Source organism: Scyliorhinus canicula, chromosome 9, assembly GCF_902713615.1.
Source record: "Scyliorhinus canicula chromosome 9, sScyCan1.1, whole genome shotgun sequence".
In the NCBI taxonomy this organism is placed as follows: domain Eukaryota; kingdom Metazoa; phylum Chordata; class Chondrichthyes; order Carcharhiniformes; family Scyliorhinidae; genus Scyliorhinus; species Scyliorhinus canicula.
In genome coordinates, this window is record NC_052154.1 from 56878505 (window position 1) to 56905273 (window position 26769).

Here is a 26769-nt window from a genome sequence, read left to right on the forward strand (position 1 = left end):
GCGGCACTGTGGGTCTCCAGCCAGCAGCTAAAATCATGCTCCGTCACCTTCATAAAATTTCCACCTAAATATCTGTCTATCTTAACATTGAATATAATCAACAGTCGAGCATCAACCCCGTGGGGTAGGGAATTTCAAATATTCACAACCCTCAATGTTAAAAAGAAATGCTCCTCATCTCAGGCCTTACTAATCATCCCTTTATCCTGAGGCTTTGCCCCGGAGTTCTTGATTCCCCAGCCAAGGGAAACAAAGCAATATCTTAGTATATACTCTTTCAAACCCCTATTGGGGCGTACGGTAGCACAGTGGTTAGCACAGTTGCTTCACAGCTCCGGGGCCCCGGCTTCAATTCCGGTTTCGGGTGACTGTGTGGAGTTTGCACTTTCTTCCCGTGTCTGCGTGGGTTTCCTCCCACAGTCCAAAGATGTGCAGGTTAGGTGGATTGGCCATGCTAAATTGCCCTTTAGTGTCCAAAAGGTTAGGTTGGATTACTGGGTCCGGGGATAGGTTGAAGGCCTGGGCTTAAGTAGGGTGCTCTTTCCGAGGGCCAGTGCAGACTTGATGGGTCAAATGGCATCCTTCTGCACCTTAATTCTATGATTCCATGCACCGCAAAACAAGGGAATACAGGATAAATGAGAGGATACTAAATAATGTGGGGTGTTTGTCCACAAATTTTAAAGGTAGCAGGATAGGACAATAAGGTGGTCTAAAAAGGTATATAGTATGCTTCCTTTATTAGCCAAGGCTTAGAATGCAAGAGTTAAGAAGCATTAAATAAGCATTTTGATGAACACTTGAAACACCATAGCACAGAAGCTACAGAGGATTTTATTCATCTAGAGGAAGTAAGGAACTGCAATTCACTGCCTGAAGACGATGGTGAAACAGAAACTCACCATATTTAACAAGTACTTTGATGTCCTCTCAAAGAGCCATGATCTGCAGGGCTACAGACCGAGTGCAGGAAGGTGGAATTAGGCTGGATAGCTCTTTGTTCACTGGCATGGACACAATGGGCAAAGTGGCCTCCTTCTCTGTCAGAGATTTTCTATGGTTTCCAACTTTCAGTGGATGAGTACACACAAATCTCTTTGATTATCAACATTTAAACGTTTCACACTTGTTAAAAATGATTCTGCTTTTATATTCTTATGACCAAAGTGAATAACCTCACACTCCCCATATAACACTTCATCTGCCACCTTGCTGCCTACTCACGTAACCTATCTAGATCTCTCCGTTGTGTCATTCTCACATTCTCACAGCTTACATTCCCACCTAGCTTTATGTTGTCAGCAATTATGATGCATTACCCTTGATCTCTTCATCGAAGTGATCAACATAGGCAGTGGCGGACTGGGTCTAAAAATATTGGTTGCCAGGAGACAAAGGGGGCCCTCCCACAACTACAATGCTATCATTTAATTTTCATAACGAATAAATAACATTTTCAAAAAATACATATGGAAAAAAGGGTACAATTAAATTTTTTGTGGGAAAAATGTGTATTTCTTAGTAATTACAGTGTACATGTACTGTACATATTACTGGCAGTAGATACCAAATGTAAATACAGAATGTTATAATTGAATTTTTTATTTATTTTTTTAAATTTTAAGTAATTGGTTGATATTTTTAAATAGTTTACTGCACAATTTACACATTAACAGATAGTTCAAAAGCACAATAGAGCATTGCATGCAGTCCACTATATTAAGAGCAATTGTTTGTTCTCTAGATGATTGTGCGAATCTGCCAATAGTTGCTTCTGCATTCAATTCATCTAACAATTCCTTTTCAATGGATAGCAACATGTATGATTCCAAATTCTCCTCAGACAGCGAATTTCTTAACCTTGTCTTTATGATCTTTAGCTTTGAAAATGTCCTCTCACATTGGACTTGAGTAACTGATAGTGTGCAGATTACTTTATAAAGTTCATAAAGGTTATCATATGCCTTGTCATGAAGTCTGTTGGATGCCAGAATGTTTAGTCCACACGATGGGCAAGTTTTACAATTGTTGCAACTGGAATTCATATTCTCACCATCATTAAGCAATAGCTTTAATACATCAAAGTTTGAAGCAAAAGAAAACAATTCCAATATTACTTGATCTTTGCTGATTTGTGGAAACAGCTTAATAATACCTTCCAATGCTTCATCTTCAAGGCCCTTCTCTGCAATAGTTTTAAACTTTGCTGGGTCCAAGCAGGACAAATCTTTATACAACTGTTTGTGTTGTACAAAGCGTGATTCTAGTGACTGGACAATGCGATCCATTATTAGGTTAAACACATTTACTCAAAAATCAGCTAGAGAATCTGAGGAATTTCTTTCATCATCAATAAGCTCATCTGCCATTCTTTTCTTCTTCCTCTGCCTCTTAACTGGCAATGCTATTTCCAACGCATCAATTTCCAATGTTTGATTTTCATCCATATTCATCTGTGAAATCCTGTCATTACATTTATTTACAAATTCCAAAGCCTTGCTGTGAACCTTATCAAATGTTCTTGTCTGTTCCTTCAACTTTGTTGTAGCTGAATCTACCAAACTCCATGCAGTAAACATATCTATACCACTTGTCTGTAGATAACTTGATAACGGGGTTGTAGTTTCAAATATATACATGTAAGTAAATGCTGTCAATATGGTTTCAAACTTTAGAAGACTTTGAAGTAAAACATTTGCTTCATGTTTTATTTTTGCATCAAACTTTTCTGAATCGTGTATCATTGATAAGCATGTCAATAGATTTACGAAAGTACTGGCAGCGGCATCATCAAAACGTCCAAATATAGTTGTTGCTGCATTGGATTTTCCTGACCATCTGGTCTCACCAATTAGCTTTAATCGTTCATTTTTCTTGTCCTAGATGTTTTCCAACAACTTCTATCCATACAGCCATTCTCTTGTATGATGCTTTCACAAAAAGTTGCTATATTCTGGAGCAAATTGAAAAAGAAACTGCAGGCACACAACATTTTGTTGTTTCAGTTATCACCAAATTCAAGACATGGGCATAGCACCATATATGAACATGGTGATCAGCCACATCAGCAATTTTACTTTGTAAACCATTATACTGGCCATGGTAGCTTGCAGCGCCATCTGTGCTATCAGATAAACATTTTTGGGGGTCAATTTTAAGATGCTGTAATGTTTCAATCAATAGATCAAAAAGTCCCTGTCCTGTACCATCATTACTTGGCACAACTGAAAGTAGTCGCTCACAGATAATACCTTTAAGCACATACCGAATAATAATGCTAAACTGATCGATGGATGAATTATCTTGTATTGAATCAACCTGAATAGAATAATATTTTGCTTGACAAATTTCATGACTAATTCTTTCTTGTATCATATTCTTCATAATTTTGATTAACATGTTTATAGTTGTTTTACTCAGGCCAAACTCAGGTAATGTTTGAGCCTTTCCTTGTGACTCTAATCGTTTGATTCTTTGTTTAGACTTGTTTTGCACTACAGAAACGTGAGCTGCCATAATGGGGTCATATTTTGCCATCAACTGCACTGTAGCTTAAAAAATTGCCATGATTCAGAACCTCATTATCTAGAGTGCAGGCCGATTCATTTCTGTGACCTCGAAAAGGAAGTGCTGGCTTGCCTAACATCTTTATGATGTCTATAATCCTCATGACAATACTTCTCTGCTTCAATACTTCTTCTTTCCTTTTAATTAGTGATGTTGCAAAAAATGTATCTAAGGTGCCATCATTAACCACACTGATATATTGCTGAGCATTTCTGACATGTGTTGTTGTCGATTCATGTAAAGTCAAGCTCTGGCTAATACGCCTGTAGTCACTAAAGCCATGTACAAATGGTGATGGATCACAAGTGTTGGGAAACTCAAAGGCTAAGCAGTATGAACAATATAAGCATCTATTTTCTTTGTTATATGTTAGCCATTTTCCTGGGACTGAGTCATTCATAATTTTCCTCTCATACAAACAAGCATCAAATGGCAGATCATCAAGTGGCTGAAGTGGATGTTCAGCAAAAAACTGATTTAGCTTTGCTCGTGATGGATATTGGAAGATTCCAGTAATTGATCTTTCATTTTCTTGCATAGGTTCATTTACAGGATGTGCTTCAGAAACCAAGTCATTTATGCTTGAAGGAATATCTGATTCCCTGTCACTAGTTGAAGCTATGTGTTCAGATGTTGCAACTACAGGCAGTACAGATAACGGAACAAGGAAGCCAGAAGAAATACTGGGCCTGGGTTGATTAGTAATGGATGCACTTGTATTTGTCTCTACATTCAAAAGTAGCTCTTCTCTGTTCTTGTAACCCGCATGTCATTGCATCATCACCATGAGCATTGTTTCTTGCTTCTTGATTATTTGTTGCAGAACTGGATATTGATGTGGATTGTGCTTGTGGTATTATAAACTCTGTAATAGGCCTGCATCGCTTGGCTGATTCCTTCCTTTCTGCTTCTTTTTGTTCTTTGCGTTTTAGTGACCCAGATTTATGCTTTTTCTTTTCCATGCTGGTAGGGGTAATATTCCTGAAATAAAAACTTAATTAAAAATAGCCCACATTGGGAAAAATTAATATTGATGATTGCAAGAATAACTTGAAGGAACGCCAGATAAACCCCAACTTGATAAAAAATATAAAATAACTTATTTACACTTCAATAGGCTATGTTCATTAGTCAATACTACTGTGGCCTATGCAGCTTCAGAAGAGGAGACAATCCACTGTCCAGTGTTCACACCAGCAGGCAACTGAGACAACTGTTGAAACTTAGAAGTTTGGTCCGACTATAGTAAGACATTAAGAATGGTCCCAAGACCAAAGTAACATGTCCCAGTTTGATACCAGTGTAGTGTTACAAGTCGCAACCCTTTGAGTTTACCGATCATGGCTTATCACTTCAATATCTTTGACCTCATGATTCACGGTCAAAGGTACCGCTTCTCCTTTTCGGTGACCTCACGACCCTATGTACTGCTTGATATCCTTTCAAGTCGCCGACCATCCCAAATCACGAACTGTAACTTTATCTTTAAATTCACACACTCTTGCTGAAAACGTGGATTTCCAACTATGGCCGACCCGGGTGAACCAGCCCACCCCCCCCCCCCCCCCCCCCCCCCCTCCACTCCTTTTCACATCCGTTTAACACTGCTTCGTTCCTTCATACACTGAGTGATTATTTGTTTGTTTCTTTATTGCATTTTTATTTGGTATTGCTCTTTTTAAAAACAATTATATTTTATTAAGTTAGAATACAAATCTCAGGAAAGAAGTTGTAGATTTATTTATCTAATTAATTATAATTTTTAAGGGCCCTTCAGAGATTCAGGGGCCCCTTCTTGGCTCTCCGGGCCCTGGACCGATGTACCGGCTGAACCAAAACTACTGCTTGATATCCTTTGAAGTTGCCGACCATCTCAAATCACGAATTGTAACTTTATCTTTAAATTCACACACTCTTGCTGAAAACATGGAATTTCCTTAATTATGCCCGACCCGGGCCCCCCTATTCCACATCCTTCCACTACCTCCCCTGCTTCGTTCCTTTTCATGCACTGCTTATTCGTGTCCTGTTCTCTTTTTCTTATTATTCCTTTTTATTACTAAAACAGTTGTCTGTGTTTGTTTCTTTATTGCATTTTTATTTGATATAGGGGGCCCACTTCATCAGGGGCCCACTTGCCATCGGGCAAGTTGACACCCTGGCCAGTCCGCCACTGAACATAGGTTGCAAATCTTTGTAACACTCCACTAGTTACAATTGCCAACTGGAAATATCTTTTTTTATCTTTACTCTATTTCCTATCCGTTAACCGATCCTCATTCAAGTTCATACGATATCCTTAACTCTATGAGCCCTTATCTTGTGTATTAACCTTATGTGTGGCACTTATCGAATGACTTTTGGAAGTCCAAGTATACTGTGGGCAAGATTCTCTGTTTGGGAGACTAAGCTCTCTTGCTGGATTTGAATCGCGGGTACAGCCAGGAGGAATTCAGGTGATGCAAATGTGCCAACACGCTGCCCACATGCAGCCCGGGCGAATCCCAGTCCCACCGACATCTGATTCGCTGGGGTCAGAATTTGTGTTAAAAGCCTGACAGGCTGGAGCAGTTTTTGAGTGCTCCAGTCACCACAGATTGTTATTCCAGCCAAGAAGATGGCTGCACACAGACCCAGATTCCGGGAAATTGAGATCGACATTGGATGCGTCTGCAGTGGAAGGTCTGGAAAAAGATGTCAGAGACATATGTCAGGACATCCAAGGCTTGGGGCACGCTGTGCTGGCCATGGCTGAGGTGCAGGACAGGAGAGTCTAGTCACAGGTGGACATGTCAATTGGACATTGCTGCGGTGTTCCAGGGTCATGACTGAGGGAATCAAAAGCATTGGTCGGGGGCTGACTGACTTCAGTGACTAGCACCTGGCCTGTGATGTGGGGAGCCGCTATTCTCACCATCGTCCATGCCAACGGGTAGCTACCACAACCGTTTTTTGCGATAGGTTCTGTGACCCGTGTCCTGTTTCTCCCATAGTGGTCTACTGTTGGTCTCCTCACTGGGTTGGCCAGATGTTATCCCACCAGGAGGGTGGCAGCTGGTTGTGTGGTGGTGACAGTCATATTGTGCAGCCAGTTGTCTCCATGCTAAGAGCCTGGTGTGTGGGCAGGCCCACAGATGGGGGCAAGCAAGGGATGTGTGCGTCAGCTGGAAGCTTAGTTGCAGCATTATGTGAAATCTGGGTTTAACACACAGGTTGTGACAGGTTTCCTGGGTAAGGGCAGGATGGATGGGATCAGGGGCATGGTGGACAGGCAGAGGTTGGAGACATCTCGCGACCCTCAGAGGTGAGCTAACTGATAGAGTAATAGCACTTCCCAGTGACACTGAGGGGCTGTGTGCCAGGGAGGGTTCAAACGGCCACGATGCATTTGACCTTTGTGTAGGATGAGCTCTACTCATCCCCTGCCTCTGCTGTGGAGCTGCGCTTCTGAGGAGCGCCAAAACCTGTTGGATGGTGATGGAGCATGGCCACGGCCATCCCGTTGATGGTACTGTTGGGATAGGAGGATACTCAGATGGGTGGGCTGGGTGGGATTCACATGACCAGAAGCCGTCTGAGCATATACACGATACTGTTAGCAGTCTCAACAGCCAGCATCCTGCAGCTAGAGGGTGGGTTTAAATGAATTAATCTCACAATGGGATTCTCAGCCAAGGCTCCCTGATCCCAAGTGGGACACCTCGGGTCCACGTACTTGCCACCAAGTCATTTCCCACTACACCCTAAGGCTCAGGCTTGCACCCCCAGCAAGCCCGAAATGTTTGGAGTTTTCTTACATTCTTGCTCCCCCTCAACAGCCATGACGCCAGGACCCGCTCATAAATGCTTGCATCAATTCACGCAAGAAGACTCCCTGAGAGGTCTGGAGCACCAGCATCGGGCCTCCAGCCGGTTAATCGCATTTAAATCCATGTAAGTAGCGATTTTGCATGGTGCCACCAGCGTGTTGCATGTACCTCGCTGCCACCACCAGCACAACACCGGAGCATGGCAACGGGATCAGCACCGATCCCATGTTTAGGCCAACGCTCAATTCTCTGCCCGATCGTGGATCTCATTGCTGGCATAGGTCAGCAAAAAATCCACCCCTGACATTTGGGATACTGACACGAGAGTCAAATAGGGGTCATGATGCCTTACTAGGAGAGAGGTTACCGGGCAATGCTTTTTCCTGAATTGACCAAATAATGGCCAACGTGCGGGCACCCCAACCTACTCAAGATGGCAGGCGGGTACTCAAAGATGGAGGGCTATTAGGAGGCCCTCCAGCGCTCAAAAGGAACAACAACCTGCAGCTAAGGTAAGAGAGAGGGAGAAGACACCTCCATCCTGACACTCCCATTCTCCTCTCTTTTGGACATTTAAATTTAAAAGATTGACTCATCAAGCGGCTGACTTTTGTGAAGGAAGAACTCCTCCAAAGAATGATCTTTGGCCAAACCTATTGTGGCCAGGCAGTGGTGAAGGACCATAAAGCTTGCCTGGAACACTGCCCCCAACTTTCCCGTGGCAATAATAGGCCTTTCTCTCTCTCTCGCTTTCTCTCGTCAAGTACCATGCTCTAAAATAGCATCAGCAACCAGGGACTTTCAGGTTAATCTTGCTGTAGAGATGTGGATCTGCTTCGCTGGTGGTACAGTCATCCAATTTACAATGCCTTTAATTTACCCTTAATTCGCTATTCGCCACTTTGAGCAGATAGCCCTTCTGACCCCCATTACGCCTCCAGGAAAATAGCCACGGGGCAAGATGGTGCATACAAATCAGCATGCCGACAGCTGGCACAAATCTTTGTGTTCACCTGTCTCCATACACATTCCTGTATGGGGGGTGGAAATTCATCCCTCAATGATCTGCTGCAAATGCCCTTTGGGCAGGTAGTTTCCTGATGTTGGCATGGAGGTGGAGAAAATGGAAACCTGGTAGGTAATTAATCTATCGGTGACAGCAGTGAACCAATTGGAGTCTGAGGGCAAGTGGAAATATGAATTCGATTACACTAAAAGAAATATTCTTTTCAGCACGGTAGCATTGTGGATAGCACAGTTGCTTCACAGCTCCAGGGTCCCAGGTTCGATTCCGGCTTGGGTCACTGTCTGTGCGGAGTCTGCACATCCTCCCCGTGTGTGCGTGGATTTCCTCCAGGTGCTCCGGTTTCCTCCCACAGTCCAAAGATGTGCAGGTTAGGTGGATTGGCCATGGTAAATTGCCCTTAGTGTCCAAAATTGCTGTAGTGTTGGGTGGGGTTACTGGGTTATGGGGATAGGGTGGAGGTGTTGACCTCGGGTAGGGTGCTCTTTCCAAGAGGCCGGCGCAGACTTGATGGGCCGAGTGGCCTCCTTCTGCACTGTAAGTTCTATGATAATTCTACTTGAAAGTTTTGGATTTCTTTTAATATTGCTCAGTGGTTCTGTAGCTTGTTTATAACTTCCATTGTTTCACCGAGAAAGGAGCATTGTTTGCAATTTTTTTCCTTTGTCCAATATAAATTTCTTTACTGCAAAACATTCCATTTGTGCAATGCATTTTTACCTAAAAATATCATTGCAAATGTACACTTCTCAGTCAGATGCTGGTGGTCAAATTGTTTATTTGCAACACTGTTGATGTTGGTGGCACAATTTGTAAGCATATACCATATATAATTTTCTTTACATAGGCTTTGAGAGATATTCAAAAAGCCAAGAACCAAGTGAAATGAATGGCTAGTTAGCAGTTTTACAATTCTGAACACATCCTCCAGCTTTACGAACACTCAAAATCCTCTTAAAGCATGTCCAGCTTACAGAGTTATTGCTTGGTTGAACTTGCTGCAAAGGAACAAAATCAACCCTTGGCGTCTGTGTTTATTGCTTGACCCCAAAGACCAGCCCAAAGCTGCCTGAAATACCTCGCTTTATCATCAAAGACTCCACCTTGCATCTTCTATACTTCGTGAAGACGGGTTTGTATCGTGTGTCGGGGTTCAGGGGATGAGTTATCAGGTCGCGTATTCAGATGTTATCCACACATATGACAGGTACAGTAATTTGTTCCGGGAACACGCTGGAATGACAAGCCATAGTGCTGTTGTGAAACATGGTGCTTGAGAAGTATGCAGATTTGTGGAAATCGGAGGCTATTGCTGCCTTTTGTTTTCCTCCTTTTTTAATGTGGCTCTCAGGTGTGTGTGTGTGTGAAAATGTGTTCTGGCAACCGTCAATTTTGAGTTCAGGAAACATGGCACCCTCAAGGCATCCTGTTTTAACCTTACAAGCTTTAAATTCAGCAACAGACTTGATTGGGGGGTGGCACTATTTGTGGGCCAGATAAACCTGTTTAATTTGGCTATTTGTGACACTGTTTTCATCTCAGCAACTACACAGGCAAAATTTCATTCTATTGAAAATGAACATTTGGTTAGTTCACATTTTTTCAACCTTTTTTAATGTTTGCAACCTGCAGAGATACATTTGTTTTCGCACTGATCACTTTCTAAATGATCTATTTTTATAGATTTTTATTCTATTTTAATGTGTTGTTTTCTATTTTCTTCTGGTACTATTGTGGCTTAATTTACAAATGTTTGCATATAGAAAATGTACAACTATTATCCTCAGTACTTTGGCTTCCACATACACTTGTGCAATTTATAGGTAATCTTGTGAAAAGTAATGTAGTATTTGTGAGTGAGGCTGTATAGGTTTTGCAGGTGGGTGAACTTGGATGCTTGGTCAAGTTTGTATAAAAACTGAGAATGCAGGAAATAAACAGCAAGTGAGTCAGCAAACAGAAAAAATGTTAATGTCTAGAATCTTTCCCTGATTCCGAAGCAAGTGTTTGGTTGAAATCTTATTTATTTGACAAATATGTAGTGGCCCACAACTTCCGGGTTTCCCAGTGTCGAATTTAGGGAGGGGGCGTGGGGTACCCCTTTGATTTTCTGGGAATCCCTTGACGAAGTTTCCATGTAAGGGTTTGCCCAGCAATTGCCCAGAAGTGCTGACTTCCTCTGGGCTGGGAATCATCCAAAGATTTAAATCACTATCTTCGGATGGTTCTACCAGTTTTATCTTGATAATTACGCTGAAAGAGTTAGAGGAAAAAACACTTCTAATTCCGGAGTAACCATTTAAACACCCAGACCCAGCCTCACATAGAATACCTCCTCAACACGATGCACCACACCAACCTTTCCCGACTGACACCCTGCCTCCCTCACTGATCTCCCCCCCCCACTCCCTCACTGACACCCCCTCCCAGACTGAACATCTCCCGAACTGAACCCCTCCCCCCTTAGACTGACCCCTCTCCCACCCTCTCGGACTGACTCCCTCCAGAACTGATCCCCTTCCTCCCTCCCCATCCTCCCATCTGGAACACCCCCATGGGGTCCAACCCCCCCCCCCCCAACTAGGTCTGACACCCCCCCCCCCCCCCCGATCAATGTACGTTAGTATCCAGTTCATAAATAAACATGCAAAAACCATAGAATGTTAAATATTTAACAACAGAATTGAACAATTTGCAATACATAATTTTCCCCCTTTTAATCCCTAACGTGCTAGCAACTTGAGGGTTATTGTGATGCCGAAGTGCCAGAAAGCCAACAAGGGGAGCATGGACAAGTAGACCGAAGTAGAAGACAATACTCTGAAGGAAGGGTATACAGGCAGCACTCTCACCTTCAGATGGCAAAGCTCCAGTGTTGCAGAAGGCTCAGTCTCTCCAATGAGATGGGAACAGCTAATAGCGAGGTGATTACTGGGGAAATGTAATGCCTATGCTGAAGGTAACAATGGCCCTCAACTTCTATGTTTCAGGATCCTTTCAGGGATCTGCAGGGGATCTTTGCAGCATCCCATTGTCATCAACCCTCAGTTGTATCAAGACTGTTCAGGAAAGTGGAGACCTTCATAAAATTCAGCACTGACGGCGAGAGCCAGGCTAAGAGGCTTTGGGCTTATTTTGGACTTTCCAATGGTGTAAATGACCATTGATTGCATACATTGGCCCTTTGGGCCACCCAGAGGCTTTGATGACCGCAAAGGTTTTCACTTATGAATGTCCAGATTGTCAGTGATTCACCGTCAGCACATGCTGTGGTGTGTTGTGCAGTACCCTGAGAATAACCATGATGCCTGCATTCTTGGGTACTCCAGGTGCTATGGTTGTCTCACCCCCTGCTTAATTAGATAGCTTGTTAATAGGCAACAAGGGCTTACCCATTAGTATTTGGCTTATGCGCCCATCAAGCATCCGTGTTGTCAATCAGAAGAGTGGTACAATGTCAGCAATATCCCCAAAGGGTGACCACAGAGAGAACCATAGGCCTGCTCAAAATGAGATTTTGCAGCCTTTTTTTTTTTGGAAATGTTTTTTATTGAGTTTTCATATTTTATATCCAACAAATTACAAATTATTAGAAAAAAACACGCAAAAATTAACATGTATATTTACAGGCAAGCATCTTCATAATAACAACTGTGGCCGCCCCCCTTTAACCGGCATACATATTTTACATTCTCCAATATGGCCGAGGCACATGTTTATAGGCATTTATTTACAATTTGGTTTTGGGCCTTAGCTTGCCATCAGACTGTTGCTTGCGGCTTTGTCCTTCCTTTTTTTTGGAATAATTTTTATTCAAGTTTTCAACAACAAATTTTATCACAACAGAGAAAAACAGTAACCACTCCCCTCCAATACAAAAACAATAAATTAACAAGAAAAAGAAATAAGGTATGTTAATTTTTGCGTGTTTGTTTTTTTTTTCTCTCCTAACAATTTGTAATTTGTTCAATATAAAATATGAAAACTGAATAAAAACATTTATAAAAAAAGAAAAAAGAAATAAAATGAACCATGAGAACAAACCCCCATATCGAACCCGTAGCCCTCCCCCCCCTCCGGCTACCTTCCCCCGATTCCCGTCCATTTTCCCCTGATTCTTGGCCACCCGGCTATTATTCTCTTGTTCGTTGGCCACAAACAGGTCCCGGAACAAGTTGCATGAATGGCTCCCACGTCTGTGGAAGCCGTCATCAGACCCTCGGATGGCGAATTTGATTTCTCCATTGGAGAGATTCTGAGAGGTCGGACAGCCAGTCTGCAGCTCTGGCGGTGCTGCTGACCGCCAGCCAACAGGATTCTACTGCGGGCAGAATCAGGGAGGCAAAGGCAAGGGCGTCCGCCCTCCTCCCCAGGAATAGATCTGGCTGGTCTGAAACCCCGAAGACCGCCACTATCGGGCACGGCTCCACCCTCACCCCCACCACTTTCGAACATAGCCTTCGAAGAAGGCTGTCCAGTACTCCACAAGTCTGGGGCAAGACCAGAATATGTGGTGCGTGGTTGGCCGGGCCTTTTGGCACGCGTTCACATCTGTCCTCCACCTCCGGGAAGAACCTACTCATACGGTTTCTTTGTTAAGTGGGCTCTATGTACCACTTTTTAGTTGCGTCAGGCTGAGCCTTGCCGTGGAGGTGGAGTTGACCCTATGCAGTGCTTCGCTCCAGAGTCCCCACCCTATCTCAATCCCCAGGTCATCCTCCCATTTCTTTCTTGTTGCGTCCAGTACGGCGTCGGCCCTTTCTACCAGTCGGCCATACATGTTGCTACAGTTCCCTTTATCTAGGATACTTGCGTCCAGTAGGTCTTCCAGTAGTGTCTGTCGTGGCGGTTGGGGGTACGTCCTTGTCTCCTTTCGTAAGAAGTTTTTGAGCTGCAGATACCGTAGCTCGTTCCCCCTGGCTAGCCAAAATTTCTCTGTCAGTTCGTCCAGTGTTGCGATCCTGACGTCCGTGTATAGGTCCCTGACTGTCACTGTCCCTCCGTCCTGCCTCCACCTTTTGAAGGTGGCGTCAGTCAGTGCTGGTGTGAACCTATGGTTGTTGCAGATGGGAGCCTTTTCCAACATTTTGGTCAGGCCAAATTGCTGCCGCAGTTGGTTCCAGGATTGGAGGGTGGCTGTCACCACTGGGCTGCTGGAGTATTTTTTGGGTGGGGATGGGAGTGCTGCCGTGGCGAGGGCCCGGAGGGAGGTCCCCATGCAGGAGGCCTCCTCCGCACGCACCCACTCGGCTTCTGGCTCCTGGATCCATCCCCTTACTCGCTCGGCTGTTGCCGCCCAGTGGTAGAATTGTAGGTTTGGGAGGGCTAGCCCCCCCCTGGATTTTGTTTTTGTAGGACCTTCTTTGGGATCCTAGCATTTTTACCCCCCCCCCCCCCCCCCCCCCCCCCCCATACGAACGCCATGATTAGTTTGTCCAGCGCTTTGAAAAAGGCCTTGGGGATGTAGACCGGAATGGATCTAAACAGGAAGAGGAACCTGGGCAGTACGTTCATTTTGATCGTCTGGACTCTCCCCGCGAGGGAGAGTGGGAGTGTGAATGAAGGAAAGAGGAAGTAATATTTCAAAATTTGCTGACGACACAAAACTTGGTGGGAATATGAATGGTGAGGAGAACATTTCAAAAAATATATATTTCATTCCAAACACCCTCAAAAAACTACCACACAGCACCAACAAAATATAGTACTTGCAGTTTTTAGAATTTTCCCCCTTTTTATTCCCAACCCCAGTGACAAACAAATCCTGAAACATTGACAGAGACAGCCTCCACTGTACTACAAACCCCTCCTCCCATCCCTTGAGGGCAAACTTAATTTTCTCCGACCTGAGAAACCCATATACGTCTCCCAACCACTCTGCGACCCCGATGGTGCTGCTGGCCTCCAATTTAAGAGAATTAATCTCCGGACAATCAGAAAGGTGAAGGCTACGACATCGGTCCCCTTCCCTTCCTGCACATCCGGCACCTCCAGCACCCCAAAAATCACCACCATAGGGCCCGGCTACACTCCCGCAATCACCAAAAGACTTTCGAACACCACCTCCCAGAAGCTGTCCAATTTTGTACACTCCCATAGCATGTGGCCCCCTCTCACATCTCTCGCACACATCCTCCACCCCCAGGAAGAACCTACTGATCCGGGCCCAAGTCGTTTGGACTCTATGCACCACCTTGAACTCCTTGCGCAGGAGGCGATTGAGTTGACCCGGCGCATTACTTCACTCCAAACACCCCACCCCCTCTCCACCCCCAAAGGTTCACTAGCCTGATTTCTGGGATGACAGGATTGTTGTAAGAGAGATGGGGGTCAACAGGGCCTATATTCACTGAAATTTAGGAGAATGAGAGAGCATCAAAATGAAACATTTAAAATTCTGACAGGGATGGACTGACTGAATGCAGGGATGTTGCTTCCTCTGATAGGGGAGTGTCGAACAAAGAGTCCCAGTCCCAGGATATGGGGTTGGCCATTTAGGGCCGGGATGAGGTAAAACGTCTTCACTCAGAGGGTGATGAACCTATGGAATTCTCCACCGCAGCAGGCTATGGAGCCCAAGTGTGAATATATTTAAGAAGGAATTAGATAGATTTCTAGACTCTAAAGGCGTCAAGGTATGGGGAGAGCGTGAGAATGTGGTGTTGAAACAGAGGACAAGCCATGATCTTATTGAATAGCAGCGCAGGCTCGAAGGGTTGAATGGCCTCCTCCTGCTCCTATTTTCTGTTCCGAAGAATTACCAATCTCTCACTGTAAGAAGTCACACATTCAGAAGAGAGTGTGATGACAATGCTCATGGCCTGGATGGACTCTCCACCCCCCCCCCCCCCCCCCCCCAATCCATGTAGGGCACACATACTCTCATGGACCTCCATTTGGGCATCCAACTTCTGCCCCCTCACGATGACTTCAGAGGCTCGTTGTCTACCTGACGTTCAACATGTCTCGGCTCTACCATACTCCTCCGAGAGTTGGAGGTCTGGGCTGTCACAGCCACAGACAGATGCTCCAGCTATTCTGCAGTGCTCAAACCAGTAACTGCAACCATTTTGGCAGATGCACGCAAATCCACTGTGGTCCAATATCTACGTTGGATCTAGGTGTGCAGCAAGCGTGGGATGGTGCACCCTAATAGTTCCCCTCTTGGGCAGCGCAGTGGTTAGCACTGGGACTGCGGCGCTGAGGACCTGGGTTCGAATCCCAGCCCTGGGACACTGCCCATGTAGAGTTTGCACATTCTCCTCATGTCTGCGTGGGTTTCACCCGCACAACCCAAAAGATGTGCAGGTTAGGTGGATTGGCCATGCTAAATTGCCCCTTAATTGGAAAAAAATAAACAGTTGTGTACTCTAAATTTAAAAAAAAAATAGTTCCCCTCTTTTTCCTCAGAGGTTAACAGTAATCCCTTGGGGTTTATGTCTGTTTGCGCACCGAACAATCAGCTGGAGAAATTAGATGGATGAGTACAACTCAATAATGAGGATGGCCACTTGAGTAAAAGTAGCTTCATCTCAGATAGAGACTTGCAACATGTGATGAATGGCCCAGATGTTTTGACCATCCATTGTCCCAGATACATCCATTTCTTCACCCGGCCCTACAAGACCTCATCACTGCCATTGCTGAAAGAGGGTCCCGATGAAACTTACCACCCTCAGCACTAATTCTGGTCTCTCCTCTGCACCCTGGCTCCCCACTGACTGGTCAAACCCTGTATGTCCTCCTCCATCTTCATCAGCACTGCCAAGTTTGGTACTCCACCACCTGTCATTGACCATCGTGGGCCCACTTCTCCTAAAAAATATAATGGGCGCATTATGAATTCCAAATATGGATGGATCAACTCCTCAGGTAGAAACCCATTGTCTCTGATCCGCCTTCGCTGAACATTGTGGCATTGCTCACTTTGAAGGTTACCTTCCAACCCCATAGAGCTTTGCAGGGTTCAGTTGGCATTGTAGGTGAGCACAGCCCTGACTGGTACTTCCCACATGCACCAGATACATATCATCCCTTGGTTGTGTGAGAGCAGTGGTGGTCGGCTTCCTCATTCATCCTTTCAGAACGTAAAAGGTCACTTACCCATTTCCTGCATTATAGATAGGTCCTACACATGACCCCACACAGTTACTGACCATCTCTGCTATTTCCCTCCAGGCTTTGTCAGGTGGAGAGATTTTCCCCCTACAGGGTGAACAGTCACTCAGAGTTTGGAGGAGGGTATGCAGGGAGTCATCATTAAATAGTGGGCCCAACCATGCATGTTCTTCTGCCATTTCTGATGGATGAAGGTGGTGGTTAACTCTCTTCAAACCTCTTTCATGCCTCCATTTAAATTGAATGCCACCCTTTTTGTAAATGTTGTAATATCATAGCCTGTTTATTAACTGACCTGCCAGTAGATTGTTGGCATTGATCACCTGACACAATCTTGTACTGTGATTGGTTGATTCCTCGCAACAAGTGAGGCAAATTAGATCAAATTGAAAGTGCAAGTCATTCGCATTCATCTCTTTTCTGGCCCTGTTTGGAATATTGATTTGAATTTTGTTTAAAATGCTGCTGTCAGTCAATTAATGAATTAATAAATATGCATTTTCTACAGAGTGGTTCTGCAATTTAAATTGCAATCCGCATGTCAAGTGTTTTTTTTTATGCTGAAATCTTTCTTTGTAAATTCTGCCGGGAACAAGACTACAGCAGCCATTGACAATGACAACTTTATGCTGTAGGGGCTTTAATGATTTAGAATAGACATGTCTATTCTCACACAGGCATTTAAAATTAGTGTTTTCTCTCAAGACTCCTTTCATGAATGGCAAAACATCTCGAGAAGAGCGACCAAAGCAGGATGTCTAAATGACTCTGCAGCTAGTGTGTTTATAAATTAATCCCATTGCTTACGAGTGAGACAGGCATTTAAATACATAATTAGTGCTACAAACTATGGTAATTAACTTATTAAAGAAGATCAGCTAATGGCTTGCATGGTTGTTTCAGCTGCCCACAGTATTATTGTTGTTGAAGGTGTACCCAAGAACGTATGCTATCACAGTTACGTGCCAATACAAGCCAGATCCTTGATATTTAGCCAGATTAGACTCTCCAGCAATTTCCTTGGCCTTTGAATTGATAAGTTTATTAATTTTTATGAAGACTGAACCCATTCTGATGCCTAATGCAAACCACTGCAAACCAGAGAAGGTCACAGGCTTAAAGCTGGTGAATATGCCAAGCAATATTACAATAGCAACAGTAAATTAGGAAGGCAATCAAAGGCAATTACCCGTGATGAAAACTGTGTGCCTATTCAAATGCTGAAGTTAATTAAAGATCCCTTTTTCTCCCACAACAAATGAAGAAGGGGGATAGATCAGAATTATGGGCTGTGTCTAAGTTCATTACTGTGTTGAAGTGATATATTTCAGAAGGACTAGACTGGGAAATTTGCATTTGAAATAAAATATTTATTTTCTAGGAAATCCCTCACACCTAAACCCGGTATGGAGATTACTGGATTAAGCAAAATAACTCGCCTGCAAATCACAAGCCTCTGAAACTGAATAGGTCATATTTTCCTGTATCAACATATTCCACTCTGTGGTTTTATTCATGTCTCGTGGTTTGATTATACAACGAAATTACAGCAGAGAAAGAAAATATAAAATTCAAACTTCATATTCATAGAATAGGTTTTAATCAAAAGGAATTTGCGCCAGCATTTTTATTTCATGCTACATCTTGCTGACAATTGCACATAATTCAATCATCCGGATCTCATCTAAAATGGATGAAAGGGTGCTTAATATAGCTGGCCCCTGCACGCACCAAAGTCAGCAAAGGCCACTTGTTTCAACAAGCAAACATGTGAGTAGAGCTTTAATTTCTCATCATTGAGGACAAGCCTGCCATTTTGATTTAACAACATAATTTAAAATCTTAATCAGTTCCGCACAAAAGAAAATGAGCAGGAGGACCTTTTACATATTGTCGTAGGTTTTGAGGCTATCAAACTCAATGAATTTTGAAACAGATGGTGCTAAAAGGAAGGCGAGAGGGTATTAAAATATCTTTCTTATCACAGCCTCTTCGCATTAAAATGTGACAGATTCAGCAAAGGTTTTCTTCACCTTATCTGCAGTTGTCTGAAGGATATCACCACTGTGGAGATCTTGGAAGTACCTCTGTGCAGCATAAGTGATATCTTGATTGACACATCTTCAAATAAGGCTCTGAATAGCTTTCCATATTGGCCTCAAAATAATTCAGATGTCAAATTACATCCAGCAGACTCCCTGACTCCACGAGGGACGTTGAATAAATTTAAAAAATATTTGGGGAAAATATTGAATTTTTGCATCGGGTCAAGGTTCATATATTTTACTAATAAAAGAGGTCACCAGGATGTTTACTGATGAATGACTGCAAGACTTTTATTGTCTTGAATCATATGGGATGTCTCAGCAGAATAGACCCAAGTTGGGCTGACCTTTGTGCCAATTTCATTTCAGGCTGTCCTGCAGTTCTTAGCATCTTCACATTTTGTTACTGCTTAGCAGATTTACACTCGGCTGTGAACACAGAAACAATTGAAACCTTTTCACACTGGCCGTGTTTTTAGCTAGCTTTGCCTGGGTGCAGTTTAGCTAACCTCAAGTACTTGTTCATTCTGACTGTCAAAGAAAGGTAATCACTGACTCCGGCAAGAATAGAAATACAGTCTACTGTGAGAGTAGGGTCTTTACTTGTGTTACATTCTTTGAATGTCTGCCTTCAGTGTAAATTAGTTACAATAGTTAATATTTAATTTGTAGCTCTGATCTTTGTCTAAATCATCTTTTATTTTGGATGTAACTGGGTGTTGTCTTGAAGTCAGTGGCTGAATTAAACCTCTGCGCATGCCTATACCTATACATCTTCATGTTAAGAGAACAGATAAGAAAGGCACAGCATGTGTCCTCCTCTGAAAATCGGCCATCAGAATTCTTGTTATTAAACCACATAATCACTCAAATTATTTCTTTTTTTAACTGAAAATATTGGCTGTTTGAAACAAACACAGAAAATGTTGGGAGCACAGCTAGACAGTCAGCAACTGTGGAGAAAACAGGTATATTAAAATTTTGAGTGTCCATGGCTTTTCTGTTTAAAACATTGGGCGCAATCTATCGGCCTTGCCGGGCCTGACATGGGACGCAACAAGGCCAGTAAATCTCACGAGAGGCCGTCCTCATCACACCTCGCGAGATCCCGCGAGAAGGGGGAGGTCTCCCAGGCAATCGGGGGCTCCTAAGTGGTTGGGCTCAGGGCAGGGTGGTACCTTGCACCCTGATGCCACCTGGGCACTGTGGCCCTGCCAGCCTGACACCCTGGCAATGTCACCCGGGCAACCTGGCAGAGCCTCTCGGGACTAAGTGCGGCCTCGGCGGGGCATTCCTCGAGGTTCAGTAATGAAACAGAGTCCTTAAAAGCGGGGTCGTTCTCGGTGCTGCCAGCACCAGGAAACTGCCGCTAAACATGCTCGCCACAGGTCAGGCTCGCCACAGGTCAGTCAACGAAGCCTGCAAAGAGACGTTTGCCAGGCGCGGGATACCACTCACAGTAATGAGTGACAACGGTCCATGTTTCTACAGCCAGGAGTGGTCTGACTTTGCACAATCCTACAGCTTCAGTCACATCACCTCCAGTCCCCATTACCCGCAATCAAACGGGAAGGCCGAGAAAGGGGTCCATATTGTCAAGCGGTTGTTGTGCAAGGCTGCAGACTCAGCATCCGATTTCAACTTGGCGGTCCTGACATACAGGGCAACCCCTCTGTCGACTGGTTTGTCTCCGGCGCAGCTGCTCATGAACCACAACCTGAGGACGACTGTTCCAGCCATCCATGTTCCAGACCTTGACCACCTCACGGTGCTGCAAAAAGCGCAGCGATCCAGGGACCAGCAGAAGATCACGTATGATGCTCGTGCCACGGATCTGCCTGCGCTGACTCCAGCAGATGTTGTTCGTGTCCAGTTGCCTGAGGGAGGTTGGTCAGCTCCAGCTGTTGTTGTCAGGAAGGCCGCCCCAAGTTCTTTCATTGTTCAAATGGCTGACGGCTCCATTCTCCCACGCAACAGGAGGACGCTGCGGAGAGTTTCCCGCCCACCACCTGACCGCATTGCTCCGCCGGTTAACATGCCTCCTCCGGACGTCTCCTGCCACGAGGCCACCGATCAGCCAGCGATCCCGCCTGTCCACAACACCGCGCAATGCCAGAAATCCCGCCTGCCCAAGTGCCGGCGTCTCCTGCTCCACCTCTGCGGCGATCGACAAGAATTTGTCGCCCGCCTCAAAGACTGAATCTATAGACTTAACTCTTATAAATTTTGTTCAGTTTGCTCTGTATCTACACGATAGACACATTCCCATGTACATATGTTCGTTAACTCACCACTTGTACATAGTCAGGCATGTATATACCTCCATGTTCCAAAACTTATTTTAAAAAAAGGGGAGATGTCATAATATCCACTCATGTATATAATGAGATGCAGACAGGCAGTGATTGACACACAGGATGACCAATGAACACACAACACAGAACAACCAATCACCAGACAGGACACCACCACTCTAAAGCCCAAGGGGAATTAAGACTCTCCCTCTCTCAGGACCCAGCTACTGAGACAGAGTGCACAAGCTAGTGAGCATTATTACCATGTGGTAGCTAGTAAGTCTGGTCAAGCCAGTAAGAGGTCATCAGTTGGATTCGTAGAGTGTCAACCCACAGCTGAACATGTACAGCAGTCCACTAGTTAAATAAAACAGTGTTGGATCATCTCCTGTGTCAGACGTTTGTTTCTAGCTTCACTGCATCCAGTTGCAGTCAACGTCGAACCAACCTGCCTAACACATCACAGGGTGCTCTCCTGAGTTGAATATGATCATCCAGATTCATACTAGAAGAATAGAGAGATGGGTGAGGTACTAAAGGCACATGGAGCGCAATCCCAGCAAAAGTCAACATGTTCAAAAAAGAGGGGGTGTTCTGTGATTCTATGAACTTTTTTTATTGCCAAAATATTTCTATGAATGAAACAGATATTTTTAGTTCTAACCAGTGACACCAATTTGATGCCAGAATCCGTGAACTGTGACCTCAAATAGATATTTCTTATTTTTTGTTACAAAAAGGAAATTCCATTTATTCATTACCGTAACCAATATTTTATCAACAGCTTCAGTGGGGATAACAGTAGAAGTGTGCGGCTGGTAGACATTGAGATTCTTCTCTTCAATTCTCTGCCCGAAGGCAAGTCCAGCCCTCAGCACCACAATGGGTCGGGCAAGGAGGGGGGCTTTCGAATCCATCCCAGATGGAATGGGGATTGAACCTCACGCAACTGACATAAATCTGATTTACACCAACCATCCAGCCAACTGAACCAATCAGCCCACCCAAGGAGTCGGAGTTGTTGCGGTAGCATGGACTTGGCAATCAAGTTTCTTGGCCCCATCAAATTCCTTGGCCATCAAGTCCTGGAATGGGACTTGAACCAGAGTTTCTGATTCAGAGGCAGGGATGCCACCCATGAGTAGCAAGACCTCCCCAAACAATGTTACTTTTACTTAATTATGGACACCATCTTTAGTTTATGTAGGCTGTAACTCTGAACTTGCAGTGGCATTCAACTTTGAATTTTCCATTTTAATTCCAGTATGAATTCAGGAATGATTAGCCTATGATGTTTTAATGAAAATGGGCTCAGTAATATTTGAAAGAAGAAATGAAGTGTTTGAAAATAGCACAGGATCATCCAGCTTGTGATGATCTAGTGCTTCACCTTAACTCAGCATTTAACCTCATTTCATTCTCCTCCTAATATACTAGGAAACAATGATATCAGCGAAAGGATTATCCAAACAAAAACATTTAAATAATTTGTCATAATAGTTTCTGGCTGAACTGGTGCAATAATAACTCTTGACCTCCAGATATCCTGAGTAGAATATGTTATGATGTAGTACTTAGTAAATGTGCTGGTGGCAGCGTGCAGCAGAACATCAATAACTGCATTGACCTTTTTTTTATTATATTGACAGGCTGTCCAATTTGATTGGGTTGTATTCTTCATGTTGTGGCTAATTGATCCCCCAAATACACTGAGCCATGTAGCAAATTGTGGGGAGTAGAATGGGAACACATAGTAATGGCACGTGTGATTAAAGAAGTATAGAACAAACCTTTTAAGGATACATAGAACATAGAACATAGAACAGTACAGCACAGAACAGGCCCTTCGGCCCTCAATGTTGTGCCGAGCCATGATCACCCTACTCAACCCACGTATCCACCCTATACCCGTAACCCAACAACCCCCCCCCCAACCGTACTTTTATTAGGACACTACGGGCAATTTAGCATGGCCAATCCACCTAACCCGCACATCTTTGGACTGTGGGAGGAAACCGGAGCACCCGGAGGAAACCCACGCACACAGGGGGAGGACGTGCAGACTCCACACAGACGGTGACCCAGCCGGGAATCGAACCTGGGACCCTGGAGCTGTGAAGCATTTATGCTAACCACCATGCTACCCTGCTGCCCCGATACCTGTCAAGTAGTGATTATCTAGCCAGTTGACTAGTGCTGTCTGCAGCACCTTCTTCATTCCAAAGTACTTTGAATGACACTTATAACTGCTGTTTATATGAGCTTTGAACAATTGCTGTACTTACCAGTCATTTCCTAAGTATTGCTCTTCATATGAAAACAAAGAGCTTGATCATTCTGCACTGCTTGTTTAAGACACAGTCCAACACTGAAGCTTTCCTTCTTTGCAGACAGAAGAAGTATGTCCACACATTGCAACTTTTTTAACTAAACAAAGGTTTGGGTTCCGCTATTTCCTGATTTATTCCCCATGACAATGCCTTGGTCAACCAGAGTCAACCTGCCTGGTTTGAATTTGAACAATTGCTTGCCATTTAAATGTTTCCAGGTGCATTCTCCATGGCAATCCTTCTACCAATCAGAGTCCACTGCCAACTAAGCAGCACTCTCCTCTCATGGAGTATAAGTAGTTGTTCCTTTTACAATTGGTATCCTTGCAAACTGTCCTGATGAGTACATGATGAAAAGCTTTGACAGCATGTCTCTTTCCTTCAGCAATACTCAACTGAGGCATCTCATATGGGTTAAAGTAAAATAAAAATCTGAAATTCCACTGACATCAAAATTATCAATAAAATATCAATTTAAATAATCATTGTACCAATTAAGGAGTTTAGTTACTTTTAATTCAAAAATGCTTATTGTTCAATCTGGACTGTACAATATTGATGTAAAAGGTTTCAGGATTGATTTGTGGAAAGCACGGTAGCACAGTTGTAAGCATGCTGCCTCAGCGTCAGGGACCCAGGTTCGATTCTGGTCTTGGGTGACTGTGTGGAGTATGCACATTCCCTCCATGTCTGTGTGGGTTTCCTCCGGGTGCTCCAATTTCTTCCCACAGTCCAAAGATGTGCAGGTTAGGTGCATTGGCCATGCTAAATTGCCCTTTAGTGTCCAACGGTTAGGTGTGGTTACGGGGATGGGGCGGGGAGTGGGGTGCTCTTTCGGAGGGTCGGTGCAGGCTCAATGGGCCGAATGGTCACCTGCACTGGAGATATTCTATGATTCTATGAATGCAGCTATTCTCAGGATATTTATCCAAAGTGTCTCACCAGAAGTTAGTAATGCTGAACTACAAATCTTTTGCTGAATTTCATTGCCACAAAGTAATCTGAAAATTTCTTCATATGACATCCTTCAGAATACAAATTTGAATATTTTTCAACATAATATCATCAGCATTTTTTATGAAATAATGTTTCCCAATGTTGTAAATGCTGAACTTGGTGCATTGCCAGATAGCTAATTTCAAAATGACCGGGACTGGACTAGCTTTACTGAAGCATGACCATACACTACTGGATTATTTATGTGTTTCAGTAAACTGTAAATACCAAACTCAGCTTGGAAACCATCATGAGCAGCAATGTATTTTAAATAGATGTTTGCATGTTTCACACCACGTTAAGAATGACTGAGCAGGCAGCGAGTGCAGGAAAATAATGGATTTTTATTTACTCAAATATTTTGCATCCATTGTGTCAAAATATTTTTTTATTGCTGATTTTTAAAATAATGTACTGAATATTAAAATTACATTTGATAATCATCCATCTTTTAATGGTGTCTACCAGATCTGGAAAAAAAACTTTTATATTATGTTTAGCCATTCTTCAACGCTGAAAATATTTCCTAATGACAGTTTTATTTTTATTAGATTGGTTTATTGTCACGTGTACCAAGTTACAATGAAAAGTATTGTTCTGCGTGCAGCTTAAACAGATCATTCCGTACATGAAAAGAAAATACACAATAGGGCAAACATAAAATACACGTGATCACACATTTATCTATTTTGCTTGTATCAATATTAAAGGAGCAGAGTGAATATAGGCAGAGGTAACTGAATACATGTGCTGTGCCCATCCTGAGCAATTTTGTCAAATATTCTAGAGGTCACCAACTTTTTAAAAAATATATTTAGAGTACCGAATTATTTTTTGTTTTCCAATTAAGAGTCAATTTAGTGTGGCCAATCCACCTAACCAGCACATCTTTGGGTTGTGGGGGTGAAACCCATGCAGACACGGGGAGAATGTGCAAACTCCACACGGACAATGACCCAGGGCCGGGATTCGAACCCGGGTCCTCAGCGCCACAGTCCCAGCGCTATCCACTGCACCGCATGCCGCCCCGAGGTCACCAACTTGATGGAAAACTCAGAATGTAGTAAAATGTTTAATTAAAAGAGGAGATGCTGCCCCTCGAGCTTCTGTTATTGAGCACAATTTTATTATTTGATTTGTGTTTGTTGGTGTATTTAAATGGAAGGAAATTAAGATACGTTTGGGCAGGATGTTCCAATATGTTGCAGTTGAGTTAATGTTGAATCATCGTACTAGTCCAGATGTTAAAGGGATAACAATTGTTTATAGTACAAAAAGTGGTCCACTGTACTGACACAATGTGATATCCTATGGATCAAATCCTGTATGAGGCCATACATCCATATTATGCAATTGCAGCTACGTTGTGGGCTGAGGACACCCTTATTTTACTGTTTTTTTCAAAAGAAGTGAATCATAGAACATAGAACAGTACAGTACAGAACAGGCCCTTCGGCCCTCAATGTTGTGCCGAGCCATGATCACCCTACTCAAACCCACGTATCCAACCTATACCCGTAACCCAACAACCCCCCCCCCCTTTAACCTTACTTTTTAGGATACTACGGGCAATTTAGCATGGCCAATCCACCTAACCCGCACATCTTTGGACTGTGGGAGGAAACCAGAGCACCCGGAGGAAACCCACGCACACACGGGGAGGACGTGCAGACTCCGCACAGACAGTGTCCCAGCCGAGAATCGAACCTGGGACCCTGGAGCTGTGAAGCATTTATGCTAACCACCATGCTACCGTGCTGCCCTGATCAAATCTTGATAAAGAATTCGTGCTCAGGATTTAATTAATGGGTTTCGGTATAATTTCTACACGTCGCATATAAATGTGCATCAGGTAAAGATGTTGAGCCACTCCCTTGTGTGCTGTGCCAAGGGAAGGTACCAATGAGACATGGTTAACATATCCTGTCTGAATCTTTTGGTCAGTATATGTTGCACCTGTTCAATTGGGAATTCAAGGAAATCTTATGATTAAGCACTTTGACACACTTTTTTGTGCTTTAAGATGGTATATACATGCAAGTTATTGTTGTTAAAACATTATTCTTAACCTGATCAGTGGGATAACAGTGAGGACCGTTCAATAAAAATCTGCAGATTGGGACAACTCCAAAAGATATGTAACTGTGTTCCTCTTTCTATCATCTGAGGCCTTTTTAAGCTACATGTTTCCAGCATGGATGAGATATAACAAGCTATGAATTATTCCTAATTACATGTTTCTGGATTTGTTACAGATGGAGACGTTAGGAGCTGACTTCCAAATATCTATCCAACTCCTGGGCTGAGATAATCCAGTCGAACCAGATTCTCACTTTGTGCTTCAAATTGACATTTTCACCATAATAAAAGTTTGATATAAAAAGATGAATTGTCTATTTGGTTATTCGTTCAGAACAGATTGAGAAAGGTAGGACTCAGATGAATTCTACACTTTTTTACCCTGAACCAAATGATGCACCAGTATTTCCAGGGAGAAGTGTGGATAGATGGATTGCTAAATTTGGTTGAAGGATTGTAATTAGTTACCCTCCGTGGCATTTTGTTTTAATGCCTTTCTAGACCGTG

General features: G+C 43.5%; 1 protein-coding gene across 6 annotated transcripts in view; it reads left to right on the forward strand.

Annotated features, from left to right (window-relative positions):
* The window catches only part of fto (FTO alpha-ketoglutarate dependent dioxygenase), a 550845-nt gene extending 524276 nt beyond the window's left edge, over window positions 1–26569 (forward strand). For 4 of the 6 annotated variants that reach the window (XM_038806732.1, XM_038806733.1, XM_038806735.1 and 1 more), the window contains one exon: window positions 26439–26568. In XM_038806732.1, coding sequence (XP_038662660.1) covers window positions 26439–26458 — 20 coding nt within the window. In that variant the 3' untranslated portion in view covers window positions 26459–26568. Of the gene's footprint in view, window positions 1–26438 lie in introns of all 6 variants that reach the window. The other 2 variants (XR_005461806.1, XM_038806734.1) reach the window with 1 other exon arrangement.
* The last annotated feature ends 200 nt before the right edge of the window (window positions 26570–26769 follow it).